The sequence below is a fragment of the Pseudonaja textilis genome, chromosome 3 (genome assembly GCF_049901715.1).
Source record: "Pseudonaja textilis isolate UNSWEBS1 chromosome 3, rPseTex1.2, whole genome shotgun sequence".
NCBI classification, from domain to species: domain Eukaryota; kingdom Metazoa; phylum Chordata; class Lepidosauria; order Squamata; family Elapidae; genus Pseudonaja; species Pseudonaja textilis.
In genome coordinates this window covers 141,242,139-141,266,309 of record NC_141992.1, presented here as the reverse complement: position 1 = coordinate 141,266,309, position 24,171 = coordinate 141,242,139, and the positions used below count along the sequence as shown (strand labels likewise).

The 24,171-nt window shown below is 36.7% G+C and overlaps 1 protein-coding gene across 4 annotated transcripts in view; it reads left to right on the top strand.

The window, feature by feature from the left end:
* Window positions 1–24,171, top strand: part of NFATC1 (nuclear factor of activated T cells 1) — a 136,149-nt gene that overhangs the window by 62,331 nt on the left and 49,647 nt on the right. For all 4 annotated transcript variants that reach the window (XM_087930996.1, XM_026699474.2, XM_026699475.2 and 1 more), the window contains exons 4-8: window positions 874–1,076; window positions 5,393–5,565; window positions 5,903–6,043; window positions 20,863–20,918; window positions 22,607–22,739. In XM_087930996.1, coding sequence (XP_087787122.1) covers window positions 874–1,076; window positions 5,393–5,565; window positions 5,903–6,043; window positions 20,863–20,918; window positions 22,607–22,739 — 706 coding nt within the window. The remainder of the gene's footprint in view (window positions 1–873; window positions 1,077–5,392; window positions 5,566–5,902; window positions 6,044–20,862; window positions 20,919–22,606; window positions 22,740–24,171) is intronic.

Sequence of the window (24,171 nt, the reverse complement as noted above, 5' to 3'; positions counted from 1 at the left end):
TGCAAATTCCTTGTTGTATTATGCTGCTTGTTGTGGATTTGTCCATCAATAGTTCAAACAGTGCAAGAGAGATGAAACAATGGTTCAAATTACCGCAGTGTCTGAACCTTGGCTTTTCTAGATAAAATATAGATTCTGTTGTTTTAAACTGATTTTTCTTTCTGTCTTTTCGATTAAAGAGTTTTCTGTGCCATTTCTAACAATTTTAAATAGCACTGTTTAAAGCCTCAGTGAAATGCTCTAGATCATGTAAAGTAATGAGACATTCCTTAAGTGCACCTCTCTACAAGTAGTCCTCAACTTATGACCACAATTTCCATTGTTAAGCAAGATAGGTGTTAAGTGAGTTCGCCCATTTTGCAACCTTTCTGGTCACAGTTGTTAAGGAATCACTGCAGTTGTTAAGTTAGTAACTTGTTTGTTAAGTGAATCTGGCCTTCCCATTGTCTTGCTTGTCAGAAGTTTGTAAAAAGCAGTCACATGACCCCAGGATACTGCAACCATCATAAATATGAGCCAGTTGCCAAATGTCTGAATCTTGATCACATGACCATAGGGATGCTACAACTATTGCAAGTGTGAAAACAGTCGTGCCACTTTTTTCAGTGTCGTCGTAACTTCGGTCACTAAACAAATGGTTGTAAGTCAAGGACTACTTTATTGGTCCAATATTATATTACAAGAAGAAGAAGAAGAGAAAATGAATGCATCCTATTGTGGATATGTAGGGAGAGATTAATATTTAGCCCTGTCACTCCTTCATTTAGCCCTGTTTTCTCCAATTAGACTGCCTTTTGTGTAAAACATTAAACAATTCCTAGTTGTGGATGTATGTATGATGCTCAACAGGAACTCTTTATATTCTCTTTCCAGCTACATGGTTACTTAGAAAGTGAACCACTCACACTACAGCTCTTCATAGGGACTGCAGATGACCGCCTGCTGCGGCCCCATGCCTTCTACCAGGTTCATAGGATCACAGGGAAGACTGTTTCTACAACCAGCCACGAAACCATCCTTTCCAACACCAAAGTCTTGGAAATTCCACTTTTACCTGAAAACAACATGAAAGCAATGTAAGCCCTACCTCCTTTTTAATGTCCTGTCTTATACTTTTATTAAATGTTACACATAAAAGACAACATAAACTAACAGTCAAAAGAAAAGATATAAAAAGTAAGAACAGAAGAAGTGCAATAAGGTATGAAAAGAAAGAAAGGGGAACAAAAATATAAACATAGAATAACTTCCAACTTCCAAGAATATAAGGCACACTTTGATTCGGCTCTTACTTTAAAACTGGGATTCGAAGTCCATTTTCCTTAAAAAAAGGAAAGAGGAAAAAAAATCTTTAAAATGTATCAGTCTTCAAATGCATATGTCAACATTTGATTTTTCTCGTCTCCTGCAAAAAGTCCATAAAGGACTTCCAATTATAGATCAATGTCTTCATTTTTTTCTGTCTCACAAGGGCCGTTAATGTAGCCATCATTGCCAGTTCTGTCACCTTTATTACCCATTCCTCTATTGTAAGTAGTGTAGGATCTTTCCAATACCGAACATATAAAAGTTGTCATATATAACAATAAAACACCATGTGATTTTTTCCAATGTTTTATCCATAAGCCCTCACAGTTTTTGGTCTGAGTACATTAATTTTTAATATTTTTTGAATTAGTTTTATAACTAACTAAATTAGTTATATAACTAATTTTACTCCAGTATTGCTTAACTCTTTTGCAATTCTACCAAAGGTGGTAGAAGATTCCTATTTTGAGTCTTACACCTATAGTAACTATTCCTTTATACGTTTAGCCAATTTATCTGGGGAGAAGTACCATCTACTTGTAAAAGTTCTCTTTGAGGTTATAACATAATATAAATTCAGTCCCTTCATTCACATGTTTTCCCATTGATCAGTTGAGAAACCACCTTTTTTATATCAAATATTTGGTATAATCAAATATATCAAATATTTGATAGGGTTCTGTCCAGGGGTGGGATTCAAATTTCTTAACAACCGGTTCTGTGGATTTGGCCTAATTTGTGAGTGTGGCTTGGTGGTCATGTGACTGGGTGGGTATGGCTTGTATGTAAATATTACCAATATTTATGTAAATATTGATTTTTTATTTAAAAAAGAGCAACTTTTTTGCCGGTTCTCCAAACTGGGGACAATCGTGTGTGCAGCGTTTACAAGAAATCATCAGCTGTGCCGCCTGGACAGCTTGGGTGGTGTAGCATTTGAAAATCCTCTTGTTTCCTGCTTTTTCAACCTCAACTGTACTGCGCAAAGCAGCTGAGGAGGGAAAAACAGGGAATAAAGGACAGCCTAGAGCCTGGGAAGATGGGTGGGCCAAACACTGAACCAGTTCAGTGTCAGCTGCTCTTCGTAGCTACAGGTTCTATAGAACTGGGCCGAACCGGTAGCATCCCACCCCTGGTTCTGTCTCTCTTGTTAATTAAATTATTAATTTTACATTTTTTTTTCTAGCTGCAGAATTTTATCCAAAATATTTTTTCTGTTTCTAAAGTATTGAATAAAATGTGTGAACATTTTATTCAACACTAGTAACACTGGTTGTTATCCCCCCCCCTCTCTCACACACACATGTGCTTCCATACCATTTAAAATCAGTATATCAGTTACAGAGCTGTAAATATCTCCTACCTCAGCTCCTGTTTTAGGTTCTTAACCTGACACCACCTTATTCCCATGGTATATTCTTCAGGAAACAAGTTTGCTAGCATTCTCACAAAGAGAGAGATTGAATGTTGTATATCTCTGTTAAAGGAAACATTAACCAAAGGTTGAGTTTTTTTGAAGCTGCAACTAAATAAGACCTCGTGGAATTTTTAACCTTCACACAGTGTTAAGAATGAAAAACTCATCTATTTAATTTGTAAAGAGTGATCGTTCTGCCCAAGAGAAATGTGTGCCAAAATGGAAGTAAATATGAACAATTTCAAATAAATAATTGTATAGGCTATGATAATTTTCCTAGCCCCAAATAATCTCACTTGAAAAAAGGCCATGTGGCAGATAGTTATACAATCAAGACCTCTCTCCTTTTCTCTGTTGCCATTGTGCCTTCGGGTATTGTTAAAAATTGGTTTGTGTGTATTTAGTGTGTATTTTAAATAACATCTGCAAATGTTTTGTGATATTAAATGGCACATGGAGCTGGATGGCAGGGAACTGGAATAATAAATAGCAAGGCACATTGTCACAGAAAGTGATCAAGAAAAAAACCTCTAGGTACTTATAAAGTGGTACCACATGGAAGCTGTAATCAGAAACATATTTATCCGGCAATCAGACTCAATAAAATGGAAAAAGTTGGTTTTGAAAATTGACATATAATTTTTAAAATGAATAAAGCAAGCAAATAACTCTGAATCAATATGCCTGATTGCATTTTAGGAGTGGCAAGAATATGGCTAAATTTGAACAAACCATTGACACTCTTAACAAAATGTAAGATAGCATTTAGATATGCACTGTCTAAACAAGATAATACGTATTAAGATAAATTGTTTTCCCTTGTAGCTTCGCTGCAGGATCCACTTCTTAATCATAATTACTATGTATAATCAAAATCTCACTGCCTGAAACTCTTAGAACTCACTGTGCATTAACCGGTTTAGTCTAGTGTCCGTTTAATGATATATAAATAGCACCACAGTTTGCTGGAATGTCAAAGTTAATGAGGTGTGTGATCCAAACAACTTGGATCAATAAAGCTGTATTACAGATATATTTATACTGGTTCTTTAAGGTTGCATCTGTCTCAGGAATTGCAGTTATAACCAGTCAAAGCCTTAAAAAGCCTAAAAAAAATTAGTCATGAACTACAGTATCTTCTTATTAGCCCATTTCTCATCCTGTTATCTGAAAGTGGTAATATCCTAAATCTGAGACAGCAAGCACCTAAAACATGAAAGTGTCTGGTCTTAACATTGTGATAACAACTCCATAGTGCAAATTAATATTTGCTGTTACATTTGCAGTTAAAAATAAACATTGCTAGAAAAGATGTCTATGCTTGAAATGGGCGTCTACAAAAAGAAATAAAGCCGCCAGAAACCATGATGGCTAGATACCACCAACATGCGCAAGAGCATCAAACAACTGAAAGAAATTGTACAGATCAGAAAATGTGGAGAATGGGCCCATAGAATCACCAAGAATCAGGCACAATTGAATGGATCATCACCATAAGCATTGCATTATAGCTCCATGATGCATCTGGCACCAAAGTTCTTGCTAGCTCACTTATAGGATCTCAGACTGTGCAACATCCTGACTTCATTAGCTGTCTTGATTCACCATTAGGAGTGATGATGTTTGGCGGTGTTTCAAATCTAACTGACTTGTTTGCAACCGCAGCAACTCATCAGATAGAGCATTTTCCTCCTTTTCTTTTTTCCTGAAAACCAAGACAGAGACAGCTCTGGCCATTCTTGATATTTTATAGCAGAAGATTTGTGCCAAATTCTAGTTAAAACTGCTTGTGGGACTGGCTTTATTCCACCAAACCAAATGGCAAGAAAGCAATTTGTATAAATGTAGCATATGGGCAGCCGTCCTCTGCATTATTGAAATCTAGTTACTCTTTTCTTGTCTGGCAGGCATATAAAAGTCCTGAAATATTTTTATTAGGGAAGATTCACCTATAGAAATTCTATGTAATAAAATTGCTAAAAGTACAGGCCCTTAAGCAAAAAATATACATAACAGACATGATGTGAGCCTTCAACAGTTTCTGGGCAAATACATAATCTACCGAAGATATGTAATAATTACCTCCCTTCTTTCCTAATTCGAGGCAAATCAGAATTTTCTCTTTCTTCAGTACCAGCAAAGAATCATTTATATTAGTCCTACAAGACAAAAAGAAGGGAGAGAAGGAATGAACCAACGAATGAACTTTAGCTTATCAATATGTCTGAATCAGCCTTGAATCCCAGACAAGAAAAGGAAAGTAAGGCTACTACAGTTGTACAAACCTGGTTTGCTTCTTCTGAATTTGTGTTTGCCTATTTGTTTCCAGTTTATGAAATGCTTCATGGGCTGAGAGTCACAAACATGATTTCAGGCACAACCTGGGTTTGTGTCTATTCTATATTTCCAATATGACAAATGTAATATGATTTTCAAAATCCAAGCCTAAAATTGGTGATCCAGTAATTTAATAATTTAATGAGGAATGGAAAAGAGACTTTTGTGTGTGTTAAGTTCTGTGAATAAATAATTTAGGAATTCCTTGTGCCCTTTAGTCAGTCATTTTTTTCTCTTAAACTAGCTAAGACACACCAACTGTTTAGATGCATGTCATTCTAGAAGCATGCAAAATTTTAAATGGATTGTTTGCTGTTGTTTCTTGAATAGCATTGACTGTGCTGGAATACTGAAACTTAGAAATTCAGACATTGAACTAAGAAAAGGAGAAACTGACATTGGGAGGAAAAATACACGAGTTCGGCTGGTCTTCCGTGTTCATATCCCTCAGCCTAATGGGAGAACCCTTTCTTTGCAAGCATCTTCCAACCCTATTGAATGTTGTAAGTATCCTTTCTTTCTTGGTGTGTTCATGTTTGGAGTTAAAATGGAAGTTGTTCTGTTGCTCTGAATTCCGGAAAAAGAAGCACTTCGTATTCAGAATATTGAATATTTCTTGGAAATAACTGACGGCAAAAATAAACACACTGTACTGTTCTTCCAAAGAGATCTTGAAATTGGACTAAGAAGGTACAAGTAACTCAGCAACTGTCTTCTCAAAGCAAATGCTACTAAAAAATTACAAATGTTGTTTGCCCAAAGTAGAATACTTAAAAACCTTAAACTCCAGTTTGTGTATATTCACATTTTATTTGTTTTGTTTTTTTAAATCTCTGTCAGCCCAAAGGTCTGCTCAGGAACTGCCTCTGGTTGAAAAGCAGAGCATTGATAGCTACCATGTGATGGGTGGGAAGAAAATAATTCTGAGTGGACACAACTTTCTTCAAGACTCTAAAGTGATATTTGTGGAGAAGGCTCCAGGTATTTAAAGCACTACCAATGTTTATGCTTAAGTTGCCAGTGTAAATATATAGCTACAGTGTTGCACTTTTTTAATGACACTCTCCTATGTTGTTACCTAGGTCAACTATGTTATACACTTTCATGAGTGACATTATCAGACATGTGCACTTGGAACTAAATTTCACTGTGTTTCTGTTTTTCTGAAATGCATAAAACAAAAATAATTTATTAATACAGTTATTCCGGAGGAACATGCATATGTTTGTAGCTTGAATAGAAGGGTAAAAGGAAGATTTCAGTAAGTCTAACTCACAAATTTAGCTGGTGATGGCAAAACTACTAAATGTCTGGGGTTTTTTAGGGGCTGCAATATTATCTGGATAGAAGTGGAATTCAGTTATCCTCTCAGAGACTTTCCTGCTGGGATCCCTACATAGTGATAATGCTAGATGAGGTCTAGCATCATCAGTATGATTTCACACATCTCTCTTGACAGCCAGCAGGCTCCTGATTCACCGGACTAATAATTAATTTGATTAAAGTATTATTTTAATTTAATAAAATGGAAAGGTGGGATATGGAATAAACAATCTAGCTTCCAACCATCTTCATTTTCCAGGAATTTCTTGGGAGTCCCAAAGATGATCCTGGAAAATGAGCATGGTCAGCTGTAGCCCAATGCTTTATTTGGAAGGGTGTTTCTCTGCCCCATTCCCAAAAAAAGAGCAAAAGTAGCAAGGGTAAGTTAACGGGTGCTTTTCAACTGGCCCTAGGAAATGATTGTGAATGGGCACTGCATCAGCCATCTTATGACAGAACCCACAGCATGGTCTCCAAAATCTAAACCTATCATCCCACCTCAAATTGGGGGTCCTTGATCTGTGGTTATGTGATCTAGCCATTAATCTGATATCTCTGGGTATCAATAGTTGAATTGAAAATCTAATTTGTGTATCTTTTGTGCATGTGCAGTTATTGCAAATAAAATATACTTAACAAATATTTAAAAAAAAACCGAATAAAAAGTCTCAATTGCCAGGTTAAAGTAATTGAAAAACCAAGTATCTCACTTAACCAGGAGTATAAGGAGAGCCAGCAGAACATTATTCCTGAGAATTAAACTAAAGTTTGTATGTGTTTTTGTGATGGGGAAGGGAAGAACTTTGTCAACCATTATAGAAAGCAAAACAGATTTAATAAAAGCATCAGAATACAAAATCACTTATAATCTATCCCTATAAAGATTGTGTTCATTATATTATAAAGTTTATGTACTCTCTATGTAATTATACATTCTTTTATATAATGTAATAAACATATATTTCGAGAATTCATAACAAACCACCTTCTTGTGTAGATTATCTACAAACAAACTCCTGATTAGAAAGAATTTCCATCCTGGACTCTAAATATTTTCATTCAAATTCTCTATTTTAAGTAGAGAATATGGATTTGTTTCTTGTGCTGCATATCATGTTTTTTATTCTATTCTTATGTACTTTAATCTATGAAAAGCTGTAAAACTATTTAAATAGTTAGCAAAGTCCACTAATGGCAGCATGTAAATCTGAATAAATTATTTTTTCCCTAAACAATAAAAAAGAAAATAAATATGATTATAATTTTAATCAGAATAGAACTGGAAGAGACTTCTAGTCTTCTAGTCCAACTCCCTGATCAAGCAGGAGACCCTATACCAGGCGTCTCCAACCTTGGCAACTTGAAGGCTGTCAGACTTCAACTCCCAGAGTTGAAGTCTGCCAGGCTGGGGAATTCTGGGAGTTGAAGTCTGCCAGGCTTCAAGTTGCCAAGGTTGGAGACCCTGCCCTATACTATTTCAGACAAGTGTCTGTCTAGTCTTTTCTTAAAAGCTTCCAGTGATGAAGCACCAACAACTTCTGAAGGCAAGCTGTTCCATTGGTTAATTATCCTTACTGTTAGGAAGTTGGACACTTTGTTATTAAATACTCATTTAAGATGGCTAAGCTACACCAAAAGCTTGGGTAGAAGTGGAGTGCAAAGACATATTTCCAGGGACAAGTTACACCAATTTTTGCCTGACATTTTCCTAACCTTAATTTCCCCCTCTTCTTCTTCTGAAAGGCTCTATTTTCATTTGCAAGGATCTGAAAAACACCTGATGCTTTTCAGGATCTTCTCAGTCTGCTATTTTAGAATCAAATTGCTAGAAGAAATTGGGAGTTGAGTAAAGATAATACAGAAGAGCTGTATAAAGAGGAGCTTAAAAAAGCAGCTAGATAAATGGGGTAGTGGTATGTATAAAAAGCCAGGGTCAATGAAGGCAAGAATGAAAGGGGAGGAGCAATTTTTAAAAGCTTTCTTGTTTTGGAAAGAGTTTCCGTGGTGCTGGCACAAATGAGGCATTCTACAGCTGTTTGCTGAACCCCCTGAACTTTAAGCTGTCTCCTGAAACGCTCAAACTCTTCACTTTTCCCAGTCCTTCAAAGAAGGCTGTGATAATTGGGACCATTTCATCCTCAGCATTCACCAAGTTCCAAAGTGATTGCACTACCACACTGTAGCCTAACTGTCCTTAACTGTGCAAGTATGTTGGAAGGACATGTTTTTGCTGAGTAAGGCAGTCTTGCCTGCTCTCAGATGGAGCTACCGTCAGGGGTGGGATTCTACCGATTCTGTCTACCCCTGTAGAACTGGTTGCTCTGAAAAGCAGCAAACAGAGCATACATAGAACTGGTTCCCACCTGCCCACCCGGGCTCTTACCTGACCTTTATTTCCTGCTTTTTCAACCGCAGCTGCTTTGCGCGACACAGCTGCAGTTGAAAAAGTGCTTTTTCAACTGCTGCGCACCCGCGTACAGCGCTGCTCAACTGTCCAGGCAACTAGATGATGCCGATATACACGCGCGCATGCGTGCGCAAAATGTAAAATCACCAAACCGGTAGTTACATCGGTCGGATCCCACCCCTGGCTACCATATCATTTGGAGATGCTGGCTGACCAAAGCAGAGCAATGCCCTCCCACCAGGCTTTCTTATATTATTTTTTCACCCAGGTAACAGATAATGAATAAAGATAACCCAACGGGCATTTGCAGTTGCGAAGTCAACAGAGAGAGTTATGTGGAAAAGAAGTGCAGAAAGGGGCAGACTAAAATGTGGCTACACATTTCCAGATTCTTCTGGAAACTATTTAACTGGGGAGTGTAACAGGTTGATTGGACGAAAAGCATTGGAGCAGTGTTTTGATAGAACAAAATATATTTATTTCTTTGATTGATGGTTAAAGCTACCTGCCAATTTGTCAACAATACCAAAAACACACTGGTCTTACATAGCAATGTATGGCAGTAATCTTTATCTTGTTTGGACCACATTTCCCATAATCTCCACCCAGCATAGCTATAGTGGATGAGGTTCTGGAAGTATAGCTTCATCAAAACTTTAAAGGTTTCTTTATTAAGAATATTTAATCATGATCAAAATATTTCTACGGAATATTTCCACCAGATAGTAAATATTATGGCCTAGTGTATAATCTGATAGATAACCATATCATATTGTAGTTTAAACTGCAATAATTGGTTTCACCTTTTCAAGTAAACCAAAACCAAATAAACAAAATTGTGGTTTCTGTTGTATAATCTAAATAATGAACTAATTATAGTATGTATAGTAATTCTATATTACAATATTAAAAGTTAGCCAAAGTTCTTTAATTGGACAGATTACTATGTATAGGATATAATAGTTTAATACATCATTTTTAAATCTTTACATGTTTGACAAATAGGCCGGACTTTTCTTTCTTTTGTGAGTTTAGTGATGGAATTGCTAATGGCTTCTTTTTAAAGTTATTAAGTCATACTTGGTGTACATTTGGTTTGCCAAATTGGTATTGGTGTCCAAGTTGTAATTTTTGTTAATGAATATGATTTCTAAAAATGATCCTAATTGGTTATGCAGACCACCTTGGTTATTTGTAATTGGTTGAACATTATTTTGTGCTGAAGTCTTGAACTATGCCTGCCGTTCTGGGCTATCTTTCAGCTGCTGTGATCTCCTGAGAAATGGCATTTTTCTTGCATAGAAAGAGAAAAGGGAAGGGTTGGCCTGCCTGAACAATGACTCATATGAAAGGGAATCCCTGAAGAACGATCAAGTCCATTCTTGAACTTGAAGTCAACAGCAGAAACATGCTTTCAGTTTAACTCCTTGAACACAGTTTTTTGGCAAACAAGTTTAAGATCCAGGAACGTTAACATTACCTATGGTGTTCTGCGTCTCTTACTTGAAATGGGATGATTATGCAATAGTATTTGTTGCTTAATTTTTTTAACTAATATGGGTATTAGAATAAAGGGACATGGGTGCAAAGGGGCTCATCTTAAACCAAATTAATTTCTAAGTGATAGTGGTGGAGGAAGATTGCTATTCTGCAAGAGACACAGCTTTTCTTCAGAAGCATGCTGTCATTTCCTGAGACATGCTATAGTGTTGTTGAAAGAATTATGGTGCTGATATTTATTGCTTGTGCACAAAGCTATTTTTCCAGTGATGAAATTCAATATTAAATATGCATTCAAGAACTTGATCGCCCACTTGTGAAGAGAGCAAAGGAGAAAGTGTCTGTTCTGTTCTAAAGGTTCAGCTTTCTTGAAATGTTATTTCATTTCCAGCAATGATTTCAGCGGTTAATTTTATTTCCATGGAGTTTCTATTTGGTGCTATTGTCCAGTTTACCTCACTGTTTTAATTTAAAATAGATTTATGTGACATTTAGAAGAAATAATGAGTGATTTGTGAGGGAAAACCTCTTCTAATATTAATTAATTAATTTTCCAATGTAAACACCCACAACTATAAACTACTAAAACTCTTGTGTCTATAATCTTTAGTTGGCAAAATTGGAATGTATAAGAGAACAATTATTGAATGAAGGTAACTCAAATGGGCTAACTTGCAGAACACTGGGAGTCAACTCCCATGGGAATGAATTGTGATCCCTTCAGTGCCACGTGTTTTCCAACTACATTTTCCAGAAACCCATAGATTGCATGGCACGAGGGAGAGGACCATATTTCTTTCCCACTTTCCTCTGGTCACACATCCAGTCAGTTGATAGCAAGGTCCAATAGATAAGCAGCAATTGGCTGCTTTGAAACTGAGGCTGAAATTTGAAATCTCTTAATTGTTGTGGGTGGCAAGGGAAAGATAGGTGAGTGAGGTAGGGCTGGCTGAGGTGTGATCAGCAAGCACAGGTGAGCACTCTTCCTCCCTAGATGGTGAAGGCCCTTGAGGACATGCCAGAATAGGGAGCGGGAATGCAGTTCCCTTAGTCCCCCTTTCCCCAACAAAGTGGCAAGAGTTTCATGGGTCAATCAAGGTGGAGGAGGCATTATTTCCAACACATCCTGCCAACTTTCCACAAGCAAAGTCAATGGGGAAACTGGCAGGAAGTTGGAAGTTACTACCTTGCTTTCTTGCCCGCCCTTGATCATTCTCTGCTTAAAAGATCCCTGGAAGGGATGAGATGATGGGTTATGGGTGGTTTAGCATTTACTAAAGATGATCTTGCAGATTCAGTTCATGCAATGGAAAGTGCTTACTCTCTAGTCTGATGCCCTTCATGCCCTTCTCAGAACCTATACCAGTTTTTCGGATTTCTTTTTAAAGTGTGGTGCCCAGAATTGGACATAGTACTCATGTTGGAATCTGTCCAAAGCAGAATAAAGAAGACCTATTGCTTCATTTGATTTGAAAATTATTCTTCTTGTTGATCCAGCCTAAAATTGTATTTGCCTTTTTTGCTGCTGTGTCATGCTGCTGACTCATAGGGCGTTTACAATGAAATATTATTACAAAATATTTTTCATAAATGTTATTAGCAAGCCAGGAATCCTCCATGCCGCACTTGCACATCTGATTTTTTGTTTCCTAAGGGAATAACTTTGTACTTTGTTAAATTGCATCATATTACTTTTCAGGCGATTTCTTCAGCAAGATCATTTTGAATTTTATTATTGTCTCCTAAAATATTAAGTTTCCAACCCTAATTTGTGTCATCAGCAGATTTTATAAGCATTTCCTCCACTGACAAAATATTGAAGAATAGAGGGCACAGTATTTAATCCTGTGGCATGTTCTCAATAGCTTTCTTCAGTTTGAAACACTATTGATGAACACACTTTGAGTACCATTTTTGAGCCAGCTGTGTGTATTCATTTAATTGGCATGCCATTCAGCCCACACTTAATTAGTTTGCTAATCAGAATATCATGGAGTACTGTTTAAAATGCTTTGCTGAAATCAAGATATATTATGTCTGTAGCATTCCCACAATAGGTTACTCAATCAAAAATTAATTATTAGATTAGTCTGGCAAGAGTTGTTCTTGACAAATCTATGGAGACTAATTACCACATAATTTTCAAAATACGTATAGATCAATTTGTTTATGATTGATTGTAGTCTCATCACAGATATCAATGCCAGATTGACTGGTTTGCAGTTCTTCGGATCTTCTTTTCTCCCCTTTTTTGAAGGCAGGTCTCTTTGAAAATAGTCTGCATTAGCATTTATTGAATTTAGTTATTTTCTTGCAGATGTTTCATTACCAGGCTAAGTAACATCACCAGTGCATCAAATATATCAAATATATTTGTAATTTGAAGCCATTTGATGGTATGACTGTGTTAATTCTCTTTCAATACGTCCCCAGTGTGATTGTTTGCATTTGTTCTTTACTTAAAGTATTTGAAGTACTTTCTTTAGCCTGAATGATTCTGGAATAGTTTATACAAAATAACAAGACACTTTATCCTTGGATTTACAAACTAAAATGAAATAACATTGAAAGAAAAAAGATGTCAAATATTATTTATGTAGTTATTATTATGCCCTCTGTCATAATGATAGCTATTTGCCAGCCACAAGGAAGTGCTTTTTTTTTGCTTCTTTTGTATCAATATTTTACTTATTTGAGATGAATGATAATAAAAATCATGGTGGATTCAGGCATTCCATAAATCAAATAAATATATCCCTCCCCACTTTTTAGAATGGGATGCTAATAGGGACAAGAACTACCCCAGGATCAGATCCATGGACAAAATATTTTTTATTTGCTTTTAACTAGTGTAGCATATTATATTCAATGGGACACAAGTTTTCATAGAAAATTAAGGCAATAGGTGGTTAGAATAATGCCATTCCTGTATTCTGTTTTTAGCACCGCTTTCTGTAACTCTACTAATGGAATAAAGGAAAATAGCATTTTGATTCTACAGTTTAAATTACATGGGTTACAGTTTAGAAAAATGATGATTTTAAAATGTACTTAAAAATAAAGTAAACTTAGGTTCCCTCAGTTAATATAATGGTATGTGGATACAGATTGAGCAACAGTAGAGATTTTCTTCTATACTGCTGTATTAAAAGGCTGAAAATTTGGCATCTGTTTTGATGAGAGGAGATGTGGAGACCAGTGAGCAGACTTTTGGCCGTGCTCCATTTGGTAAAAGATCTTTCGTTCCCGGAGATCTTTCCACTGGTCTTTCCATTGCCAGTAGCAGTCACAGTTTAAGGGGCAATTGGCCCAAAAAGAGTCAAGTTTCAGACTGGTAGTGAAGCTGTAGTTCGCATAATAAACCAAGTGGCAGAATAATCCCTTGAACATGTACTTTATATGCATAATGTTGTTTTCTATGTCTGGCTCTCAAATGGAGTCCACCACACCCTTTTCATTTGCTGTTGTTTGAATTTCTGGGTTAACTCACTCACTCCTGGCCTAAAAGCTTCTGCCAAGAAACTGCCAGAAACTGAGAATTACATACTTCAGAACACATGGAAGATGATGAAGATGGCATTAAGATGAAAGTCATTTGTATCTAAAAATGGTATCTGGATTATCAGAAACAGATATATTTAACAGGACGCTTCATTAGATAATGGAATCATTTCTCTGTAGAATCCATTCACTCTTCTGCAGATTTAGCTAGTTAAGAAATTGACTTCAGATTCTCCTAAATTTTAGCATGTAAAAAGAGTAAGATAATATGGGATGCTTTCCATACAGATAATATAATACAATCATTATATTACTCACCCTATGGGAGCCTTTCCCAACTAGTGTTTTCTAGTTGAGGATTATGGAGGGAACAGCCCAAGGCATCCGGAAGGCTAAAGGACATTGTGCTGTGCTTTTCTTAGATATGTTAAGACCAGTTATTATTTTAAATAGCTGTATTATTTAATCAATTTTGGGATGAAAGGATAATTTTTAAAGCAAAAGTTAAGTATAATCTGGATTTTAAATGCAAACCTATTTTAAGACCTGGATGAATATTGGGCAGTGCTAAAGGATTGTTTCTAAAGAAAAAGTATATATTTACCAAAAGATAATTGTGAATGAGATTTCAAGCTTCTTTTGTTATTAAACACTACACTCAAATAGCTTGCATTACAGAAGCCTTCCCTACTTTTAATTTTTTTCTCTTTAAATATTATATTTCTCTCTCATTTTTCCTCTGGGGAAACTCAACTTTTCCCTGTTGTCCTCACAACTATGCCATGAAGTAGGTTAGATTAAGATGAGTGACTGCATCAAGTAATTTAGTTGTACATAATCTGAGTTTGATCTTGCAACCAGAGCTTCAGGGTCAGCATAACCGTATGAGGATAGTCTAGAAACTGTGAGATTTCAAATAACATGGGAGTTAAGAGAGAAGGAAGGCAGACAAACTGTAGTTGCTATTAGTGATAGATGAAGGAAATTTCAACTAGAAAGCCTCAGCTAAAGAATCACTTAAACCTTCCCCAACTTATTCCCTTCCAAATTCTTCTGAGAACTCCTACTCTGCATGACTATTGTTACTGTCTTATATGGTGGTGCTATTTTCTGCTGTTGCTTTGCAAATATATTTTATTCAAGAAAGCAGCTGATTTAGCCATTTTTATCTCTTGAGAATTTACGGTATCTCCAAGCACAGGTATCATACACACCTGATGCCAGGGCTTTAAGCTTGGTTTTCCGTCTTCCCATCATCTCACTTGAGAACTAGTCTTTCCTTCAGGATTTAAACACAAGACTAGAGCTCATAAAGAAGTAAGGTCTAAGGAGTTACAAGAAGAGGCAGCTGCCATTTAGAAGCCAGGTAAGGCCAAGAGCCTTGGAAAGAAGTGCCTGTTTTTAAAAGGCACGCAGGCAGCTTTTCACACATGTGCAGCTGTGATCTGTGGTGCTAAAGTAATGCTGGGCAGAATCCAGACATAGCTGTACATGAGAGATTAAGAATGGCTATCACTGCCTCTGGTAAATTTAATGGGGTTGCTAACTGATACTGTGGGGGTGGAAGAATATGTGTGGCAGCTGCCAATAAAGGTGTGGTTAATGATCATCCCATTACCATGATTGACTTCTTCCTAGCTTCTCATAATGTCAATACTGATTTATAAACTCAAAAGTACTGATCTCTAGATAAGTTTTTTTCTTCACTGTTGACACTAATTAAACAAGATTTGCGTGCAAAGTCTTTGTGGCCTGTGAAGCGTAATAACTTACCCACAATCATTTTAAAATGACTTTGGAACATGTGCTCTATTACATGAGAATTAGATGTGCAAGAGCAGAATTCAAATCTCAGTTCCAATTAAATAAGGAACATTTGTAGGCAAATTAGTTCTTCAATTGGAGGTTGATTAAATGCAACGCTATTGATGCAATATTTAAAATACATCAGAAACTGGGTTGCTGAATCACATTTAAACAGGATGAAATATAAAAATATAAATGTCTATGGAGATTTCCAATCATCCAGGTCATGGTTTTTCCAAAGGTGCTTTTCCATAAGGCAACTGGACTTTCCTGGGGGGTTTCTTTGAAAATGTGAGAAGTGGAGAACCAAAGAACTGAATAAAATTTTTGGATATGAAGCAAAATGTTTTCAAGGTAGGGAAAAAGACATCAGGTTGATGAAGGTTGGCATATGTACCCCTTGTTGAATTAAGCAATTTTATCTATCTGAACATAGTTATCACCTGAGGGAAGGTATATGTGCATTGAATTATCCTTCCAGCCAAGCTAAATACCCAGATAGATTTCAAAAGTGCATTTGATTCTGTAATTGTGTTTAAAGTCAAAAGCCACTAATATGTTGCATGAAATTCTTGCACTTACACCCTGGAGAAAAGAAAACCAGCTATTGCAATCCTGAGAGCATTACCTAGCTATCTGGGTTTCAGTTCCGAGCTTGTTTATAGGGAGAGACTATTCCGAGTTGTGGCTTAGCCTTAATTATGACCATCAAATATACAAGGTGGAAGGCAGGAAGTTTATCATGCAGCACACTAAATATGCTGAGATATAAATAAAGCCTAATCATTCATTATGAATTCAACTTATTTCTAGTTAAATTTCTCCCATATTATTATTGAGATTTTAATTAATATGAAGAAAAAATGCTGCATGGAATACCCTCTAATAGAATGCTGCCTAGAAATAACCAGGATGATGGTATTTACCTTTTCGTTCTTTTGCTGCTGTGTTAGAACAAGCCTCCAGTGGCTTTTTATGTGGAAATCTTCTCAAAGGGTGTGGTGGGGAAGCCGTTTCTATGACTCAGTGCAGGGAATTCCCTGATGATTTTAGATTTTTATTTTTATTTTTTACTTCTGCCAAGTTTCCTTTTTAACTCTGCAGAGAATGGTGGATACAGAGTGAATTACAAAGACCTATTCAGAGCTGAGACATTCCATTCTGGAACTTTGCTTTTATTTTTAGCCATTCAAAACCAGCCTACGAAGTAATGAAATAGGGGTGCAAAATTCCCTGCCACTATTCTCAGTGCCAAGAGTCTTTTTTTGGGGGGGGGGGTCCCCTCTGTGTGAAAAACAGCCCATGTCCTTGAATGATGACTGAGTCACTTCTGTCCTACAGGAATATTTTTATCTGCATCCTAATGAGAAAAATTGTGTTGGTATTTGGTTTTTCTGGGAAACAGTTCCTGTTAGATGTGAGGACGCACGCACACGAGCCAGAACTCTTCTCGGCAACACACAGAAGTGCATGTTTGAAGGAGTTAATTATGGCTTTTTTTCTGGTAGGCTGCCAAAATGAAAGCTGCTCCAGAATTTTAGAAAAACACCCTCTGTTAAGCCCTTTGGATTTGTATGGTGCAAACAAAGCCTACTTAAGAAAAAAAAATGTAGGGACTTCAGCACAGGAAGTGAATGTGAGAAGCCACTCTTAATCTCTTTAATTAATTGTATTTCAGACGGTGTTAAAATGAAGGGAAAGCTTCAGTTTATATTTGTGAATTTAACTTGTTCTGGGATTTTCCCCCACCTTGCCTTCAGCTGTATAAACAGGAAGGCTGTGCCTCTGTTTAGTTAGCCTGTTTCCCTTAGGTAAGAGAAGAAGCTAATGAACAGCTTCAGAAGTGTCAGGATTGGATCTCTATTCCCTGGATGGACATAACCTTAGTACTGAATCTCCTGTGCAGAATCTGGCATTAATTTGAACAGTTAGACACAAACAATAGGCAAGGATCCCATTTCCCCCACCCCCCTTTCTTTTCTTCTTGTTTTGCTAACGTGCTTGTGTTTAGAAATAAGTTGTGGCATTTGCCATTTCAACTTCTACACTCCTATCTTAACACAAAGAAACCTAAAGTCACTGTGCATCAGATTTTAAAGAATTAAATCTTTTACTCTAACCATACGGAAAATAAAACATCAGGACTCACCAAAATCAAAGGATATCTCTCTCTCTCTCTTTCACTCTCTCTTTCTCTCTCTCTTTCACATACTCTCTCTCTCTCTCTCTCTCTCTCTCTCTCTCTCTCTGGTGAAATAGATGATGAGAGATGAAAGGTTTGCTACTTTTTGCTTTATTGGCATTTTCTACATATATAATAAGCAACATTTGGGAAGAAAACCTTCAGTAAGTTCAGTTCAAACTGGGAATGCCTGAAATGTGTCTATTTCAACTTTATGTTATGTCTGTAATTTGAATTATTTGCATTTTGGAAAGGTATAAATTGCTCTTGTGTACTTTCATTGGATTTTAGCCAGGCAGGGAGTTGCCTTCAGCTGTGAGTCAGCCAGGCTGATGCAGATGTGGCAGCTTTACAATGGAAACTTTTGTGGTGTATCACTCCTCACTTTTCTAGCACAGTCTGAGGAGAAACGGCATCTTGCATACTTGGATAGGATAACTGGCAAATACTGTACTGACATAAAACTATTTTTCCCCAGGATAAGAAAGACTTCTTAGCATTTTAAAACTCCTAAAAATTATTTCATCCATTCCTGTATCTTTTCTTAAAAATAAATAGGTTGATCCATCTATACTTACAAAATATGTTTACTGTAATGATGTTGGTGTAATGCTCTAGGATTTCTCTTTTGGAGTAGATCCCAGTCTGTGGGTGTAGAGATTTCCCTTCTGGTTCACCAGATGTAACATGAGGAATTGTCTTATTTTCCTTTCTTTTCCTTTCCTTTCCTCTCCTCTCCACCCTCCTCTCCTCCCCTTCCCTCCATTCTCTTCTCCCCTCTACTCAACTCTCCTTTCCCCTCCGCTCCCCCCTCTCCTCTCCTCCCTTACCCTCTCATCCCCTCCCCTCAACTTTTCAGTTAAAGGCCCTGGATTAGGAATGGGAGATAGTGAGTTTTAATCCTCCTTAGGCATGAAAAACAGCTGGATGATTTCTGGCCAGCCATTGTTTCCTAGTCCCAGAAAGTACTGGCAAATCACTTCAGAAACATTGCCAAGAAACTGCATGGAACTGTCCATATAGGCACCAACTGACTCAAAGCACCATAACTGATTTACTCTGCTTTTGTTAAATGAAATTTATTCTTATTAAGTAATTTATTTCCCCCTCCTTTTCTGTAATAGAGAAAGTCTGGAGATTCTCAGGGGAATTTCGTAATACAGCAGCAGTAACGCTTGCTTCTTTCAGATTGCCAAGCACACTTAGTATCATTCCTACTTTTGGACTTTTTTTATTAAAAAACTTACATTATTCTTAAAATAACTGAACACCCATATATGCTGAACACCAATATATGCTTTACCAGCTTGAAAACTAGAAAACAGAACAGAGAAATTCCTCTTTTCCGAATGGATTAAATATACCAAAGCTTAAAAGTTCTGTTGCTCATTTATAAAAGTGCAGAAAGACAAATGGATATCAATTTAGATTATTCTACCCAGAGTATTTTCATTCAGCCTTACTGATGGGACTTTGGGCCAGAAAATGTTTTCCCATTTTTAATCATCATAACCTGGAGAAATCAATTAAGATGTGCAATTATGATTGGCCACAGTTATCCTATAATCTTTATGGCTGGATAGGCATTTGACCTGCGCTTCTCCTAGCTTGAATCCACAATGTTACCACAATATAATGAAAGAAAGAATTAAGAATTAAGTCTTGAGCCAGAAAAGGGCATGGTTGGAATATACTTCTGCTCCTCATTAGACCCAGTTAGCCTTTCCAAGGCATTCTATTAATATCAAAAGCCCGAGAACACGTTACTCTTGTCACTGGTCAAATCTCTAGCACAATTGGCCTTAATCAAACTTTCATCAACATTAGCCCAAGCATATCTTTCATGTGGACCTTCTGACATTACTGTCAGCTTTGGAAGCCATATTGAGATTCGATGCTCCCATGCTGCCACAAGCCTGAGAAAGTGGGAGGCGGGATTCAACTGAGTAGCTCTAAATAGACAAAATAAAATTCTTTTGTTAGTTCAAGGTCATTGAGTATGGCACAGAATGTAATAAGAATCTTACTTTAGGGCAGATCATGATTGGGCCATGTTGTTGTGATGATAGCCAAGGAGGGATGAATTTGTAGTTTTGAATATTGCAAGGAAGCCTGAAAACTTTCAGATTCGGGATTCCACAGATGTGCCAGTTTACTATCCAAATAAAGATACCTTTGAGATATGTCTGTCTCAGAGTTATTGATTGGAATGGAGGTTTGCTGGAATGCTGACATACATAATCAGTGGAGGGTTCATGTAAGGCAGGGGTGTCAAACTCACGTTGTCATGGCGGCATCACATGATGTATCGGGACTTTTTTCTCCCTTTGTTAAACTAGGCGTGGTCAGCGCATGATGCTCTCCAGTTGGGAGTTTGACAGCCCTAATGTAAGGCCAACACAGACACTTCATGTCACCTATTCAATAACTTTCCTCTTATCTTTTCTATACTCTTCTATGCTCTCCAAACTTGGCAACTTTAAGACTTGCAGATTTCAATTCCCAGAATTCTTCAGACAGCCATGCTGGCTGTGGAATTCTGGGCATTGAAGTCTACCAGTCTTACAGTTGCCAAGTTTGGAGACCCCTGCTCTACATTCTGTAAAAAAAAAAAAAACTTTCTATTAGACACAATATAAGCTACAATTGAACACTGATATGAAGGAATAGATAAAATCAAACAAACCACTGCATTATGTTATATTTTATAAAAGATACATTTAAAAAAAAAAGCTAGCAGATGATAATTACTTTGCAGTGAGTTTATCACAAGTGGGAAGAGACCTTACTTCTTTTTAAAGAAGGTTTTCATGAATTAGGCAACTCTGCCCAATTAGACAAAAACAAAGGGGACTGAACAAGGTCTTTGGTTGTGGAAGCAGAAACAGTGGATAAATTCTTCCCTTCCCTTCCTCAAATGTCCTTAAATAGAAGTGTTTATTTCTTTATTCACTACAAAACTGAACTCAATATCATGTCTGCATAATAAAGATATTTTAAAAGGGAAGCCCTCCCTCCTATTTGTGTGAGTTATAAAGCACTAAGCGCATTAATTTGGATCTTTCATGTCCTTATCTTTAGATGGTCATCATGTGTGGGAAATGGAAGCCAAAACTGACAAAGAGTTGTGTAAGCCAGTAAGTGCCTCTTTTGCCTTTTGAAAAATACGGTGCTGCTTCTCTGGACGTGCTTATCTGTGCCTTTTCTTCTATTTATTTTATCATCATATTAATTATACGTAAACCATACGTAAATGTCAAGATGAAGTTGGGCTTTTAAAAATGCCTATTTCAATTCAAACAGCTCCCTCTCATTTAAATAATGTTTTTAATCATAAGTCTTTGGCTCGTTTAATTACATTTTTTCTCATAATAAAGCTAAATGTAAGGTATAAGTGTAAAAGGCATGGTAATCAATCATTTGTTCATTTATGAAATGTAGATGACTCCCTAATCTGTTCTGATTCTCAGTAACTTGCAAATTCAGCTACAACAACAAAAATTTAAAAATCAAAACTCAGGAAAAAGCAACAGAACATATATATGGGATCCGTCACCCACCCTAACCTGGTTCTGGAAACAGAGCCAAGTTTTAAATAGGGCCAGAGCAAAGACCATTGCGAATAGGACTATCATGGTTGGAATAGTTAATTTGGGTGGCTTAAAAAGGACACTAGATAAATGTATGGAGGACAGCCTATGAAACCACTAACTTCTGAAATGGATGGAGCTGACATGCTTTCAAATACTAGGTGCAAGTTTTCTTGTATCCATTATGAAAATCTAAATGCTAAGCTAAGAGCTCCTCCACACCATTCTGTTGATATGCTTCTGTTCTTGAAAAGGGATTTTAAAAAAAAATACTGCTCTCACAGCCTACTATTTCCTACATCTCTGCAGTGATCCTCCCCTCTTCTCTGGACCTGCAGAGGGAGGAGGCAGTGGAGAAACCAGCATGCCTGGCATTCTTTGGCAGTTAAATGGGTTGACATTAAACCCACCTCCATCTTTTAAAAAGACCTTTACATGCAATAAAGCACCAGAACTGCCACCACCACAGTAGCCAGGTGTATCGAGGTTCTGCCACATTAAGATAGATGGCATGATATAGGGAAGAAGATGGGTGGATGGAAGAAGGACCCCAAAGGTATCTGGTTCTGGAGCATCAAGCAAAAATGAGAGAAGCACCATTTCAGTACTGAGGAGTAGTGCAGAAGTTGCAATCACAACTCTAGAGTTGTATTCCCAAGGGCCCTGCCTACAATAGGGCTCATAATTCTCATAAAGGAGAAAACCTTTACGGTCCTTTCTGTGTTCACCTTCTTTACTTTTCTGCATGAATTCTATGAGGATTACAAGACCTATGAAAAAAAGTATAAGAAAAAAGAAAGGAGATAGTTACAGAAGAACTGAAAATTGCACCTTGGCAGCCATATAAGTATGGCTATGGAATTCCAGAGTCCTCAGTCTGATGGGAGGTTGGGTCCTATATTGAGTATAGGAACTCAACAGGTTTCCAACCCAATTTAATGTCTGTAAAGAAGGGTCTTCTTGTTTTTCCCATGGAAGATCTTTCCTGTTGGATTATTTGATCAAACTTTAGCCTGTCTCAGCAGTAAACTAGCTGCATGATAGAAGTTTTCTTAGGAGGACATGCTCTCAAGAAATGATAATGATAATGACTACAGGGCTAATCTTATGTTCCAGTGTTCTTAAAGCAGGTCATTTACCTTTTTCAGTGCCTGCCAGGGTATTTGTTTTTTTCTTGTGATTCAAATGTTCTTTAACTGTGATTCACTGTTAACATACTTTTATCCTCTTTTTAGACTTTATTAGTTGCTGAGATTCCACCATTCCGCAATCAGAGAATTACAAGTCCTGTCCAAGTCAATTTCTATGTCTGCAATGGAAAGAGAAAGAGAAGCCAGTATCAACTTTTCACCTATCTTCCTGCTAATGGTAACAATTTATTTCTAATTTTAAGTGGCATGAAATAAATAAATTTTAAGTGGCATGAAATAAATGTTGTGTATTTTATTTTAAAACATGCAGCGAAGTTTAAAATTGAAGATAAAAACGAAACATTCAGTGACATTGTAGAATCAAGAAAAGTGTCTTTCTGTAGAAATTGTGGAATAGCCTTGGATAATGTAAAAGTATAATGTATCTCCTTGAAGATGGATACATCTACTAACATCCAACATTTGTCAGTCTCATTAAATAAGATTCTGATAATACTCCAATGCAGTACTGCAGGCTGGCTCACTGCTCATTCCAGGAGTTAGATTCTGAGTGGCTCAGGGCTGATTCAGCCTTCCATCTTTCCAAGATCGATAAAAATGAGGACCCAGATTGTTGGGGAAAATATGCTGACTCTGTAAGCCACTTAGAGAGGGCTGTAAAGCACTATGAAATGGTATATAAATCTAAGTGCTATTGCTATTCTGTGACTAATAATCTTGAAGGTTGGAACTTTGGGAACTTGAAAATATACAGAAAACATACTGCTTAAAAAAACAGACATTAATCAATTATGTTGGCAGAGAGAGAAAAGATTAGTTATATGAACATGCTGCCCTGTAATTTTCTCTATTAGTTATTGGCAGGAAGTATTGTTAGCACCCTAAGGAGAAAAGAAGTCAACTAAAGTATATTTAGGAATTAGACAAACTTCAAGTTGAAGCTGTATGCAGCCCATAAGCTGCTGGTTACTGATCCTGGTCTAAGAGTTCAGTTCAACCTTCCCCCAAAGCTGCAGAACCCATAAAAGTAAATGTCCGCAGAGTTCAATGATTGGTTACAATAAAAGCTATTCTAAGTCATTATCCCACAAACCAATTTGTCAGCTATTTAGGCAACAACTCAGAATCCACTGTCTCGGGGACGTAGGCACCAATATTTTAAACAGAATCTCACACATGGTGATTTGTGCAGCACAGTTGTTTTTGTTCTGCCTTAAGCCATTAAAAAACCTTTTGTGCATTTTTAAGATAACAGTTTTATGAGATTTGTCAGATAAGCTTCTATCATTCCAAGGACTATAGCATTGAATAAAACCTTTGAAAAACTCTCACTTGTTTGCAAGGAAGAGAATTGAAAAAAGAACACAGTTCGGAAAAATAGTACACAGAAATAGAATATTTGTACTGTTTTGGAAAAGAACATATGTTTGGCATGTGTATCTTTGAAAAGCTGCATTATAAGAGCTGATATTAGAAAGAAGTACTTGAATAATTTTCACATATCAGTAAGATCGGCAGCATAGACATTCAATAAATAAAAAAATAAAATTTCTATTATTTTCTCAGGAATTTTATACTTACATTTGTGTGTGAGAGAGGAATTAGTTATATTAGCAAAATTTGACCAACAGTAAGTATAAAAACTATAC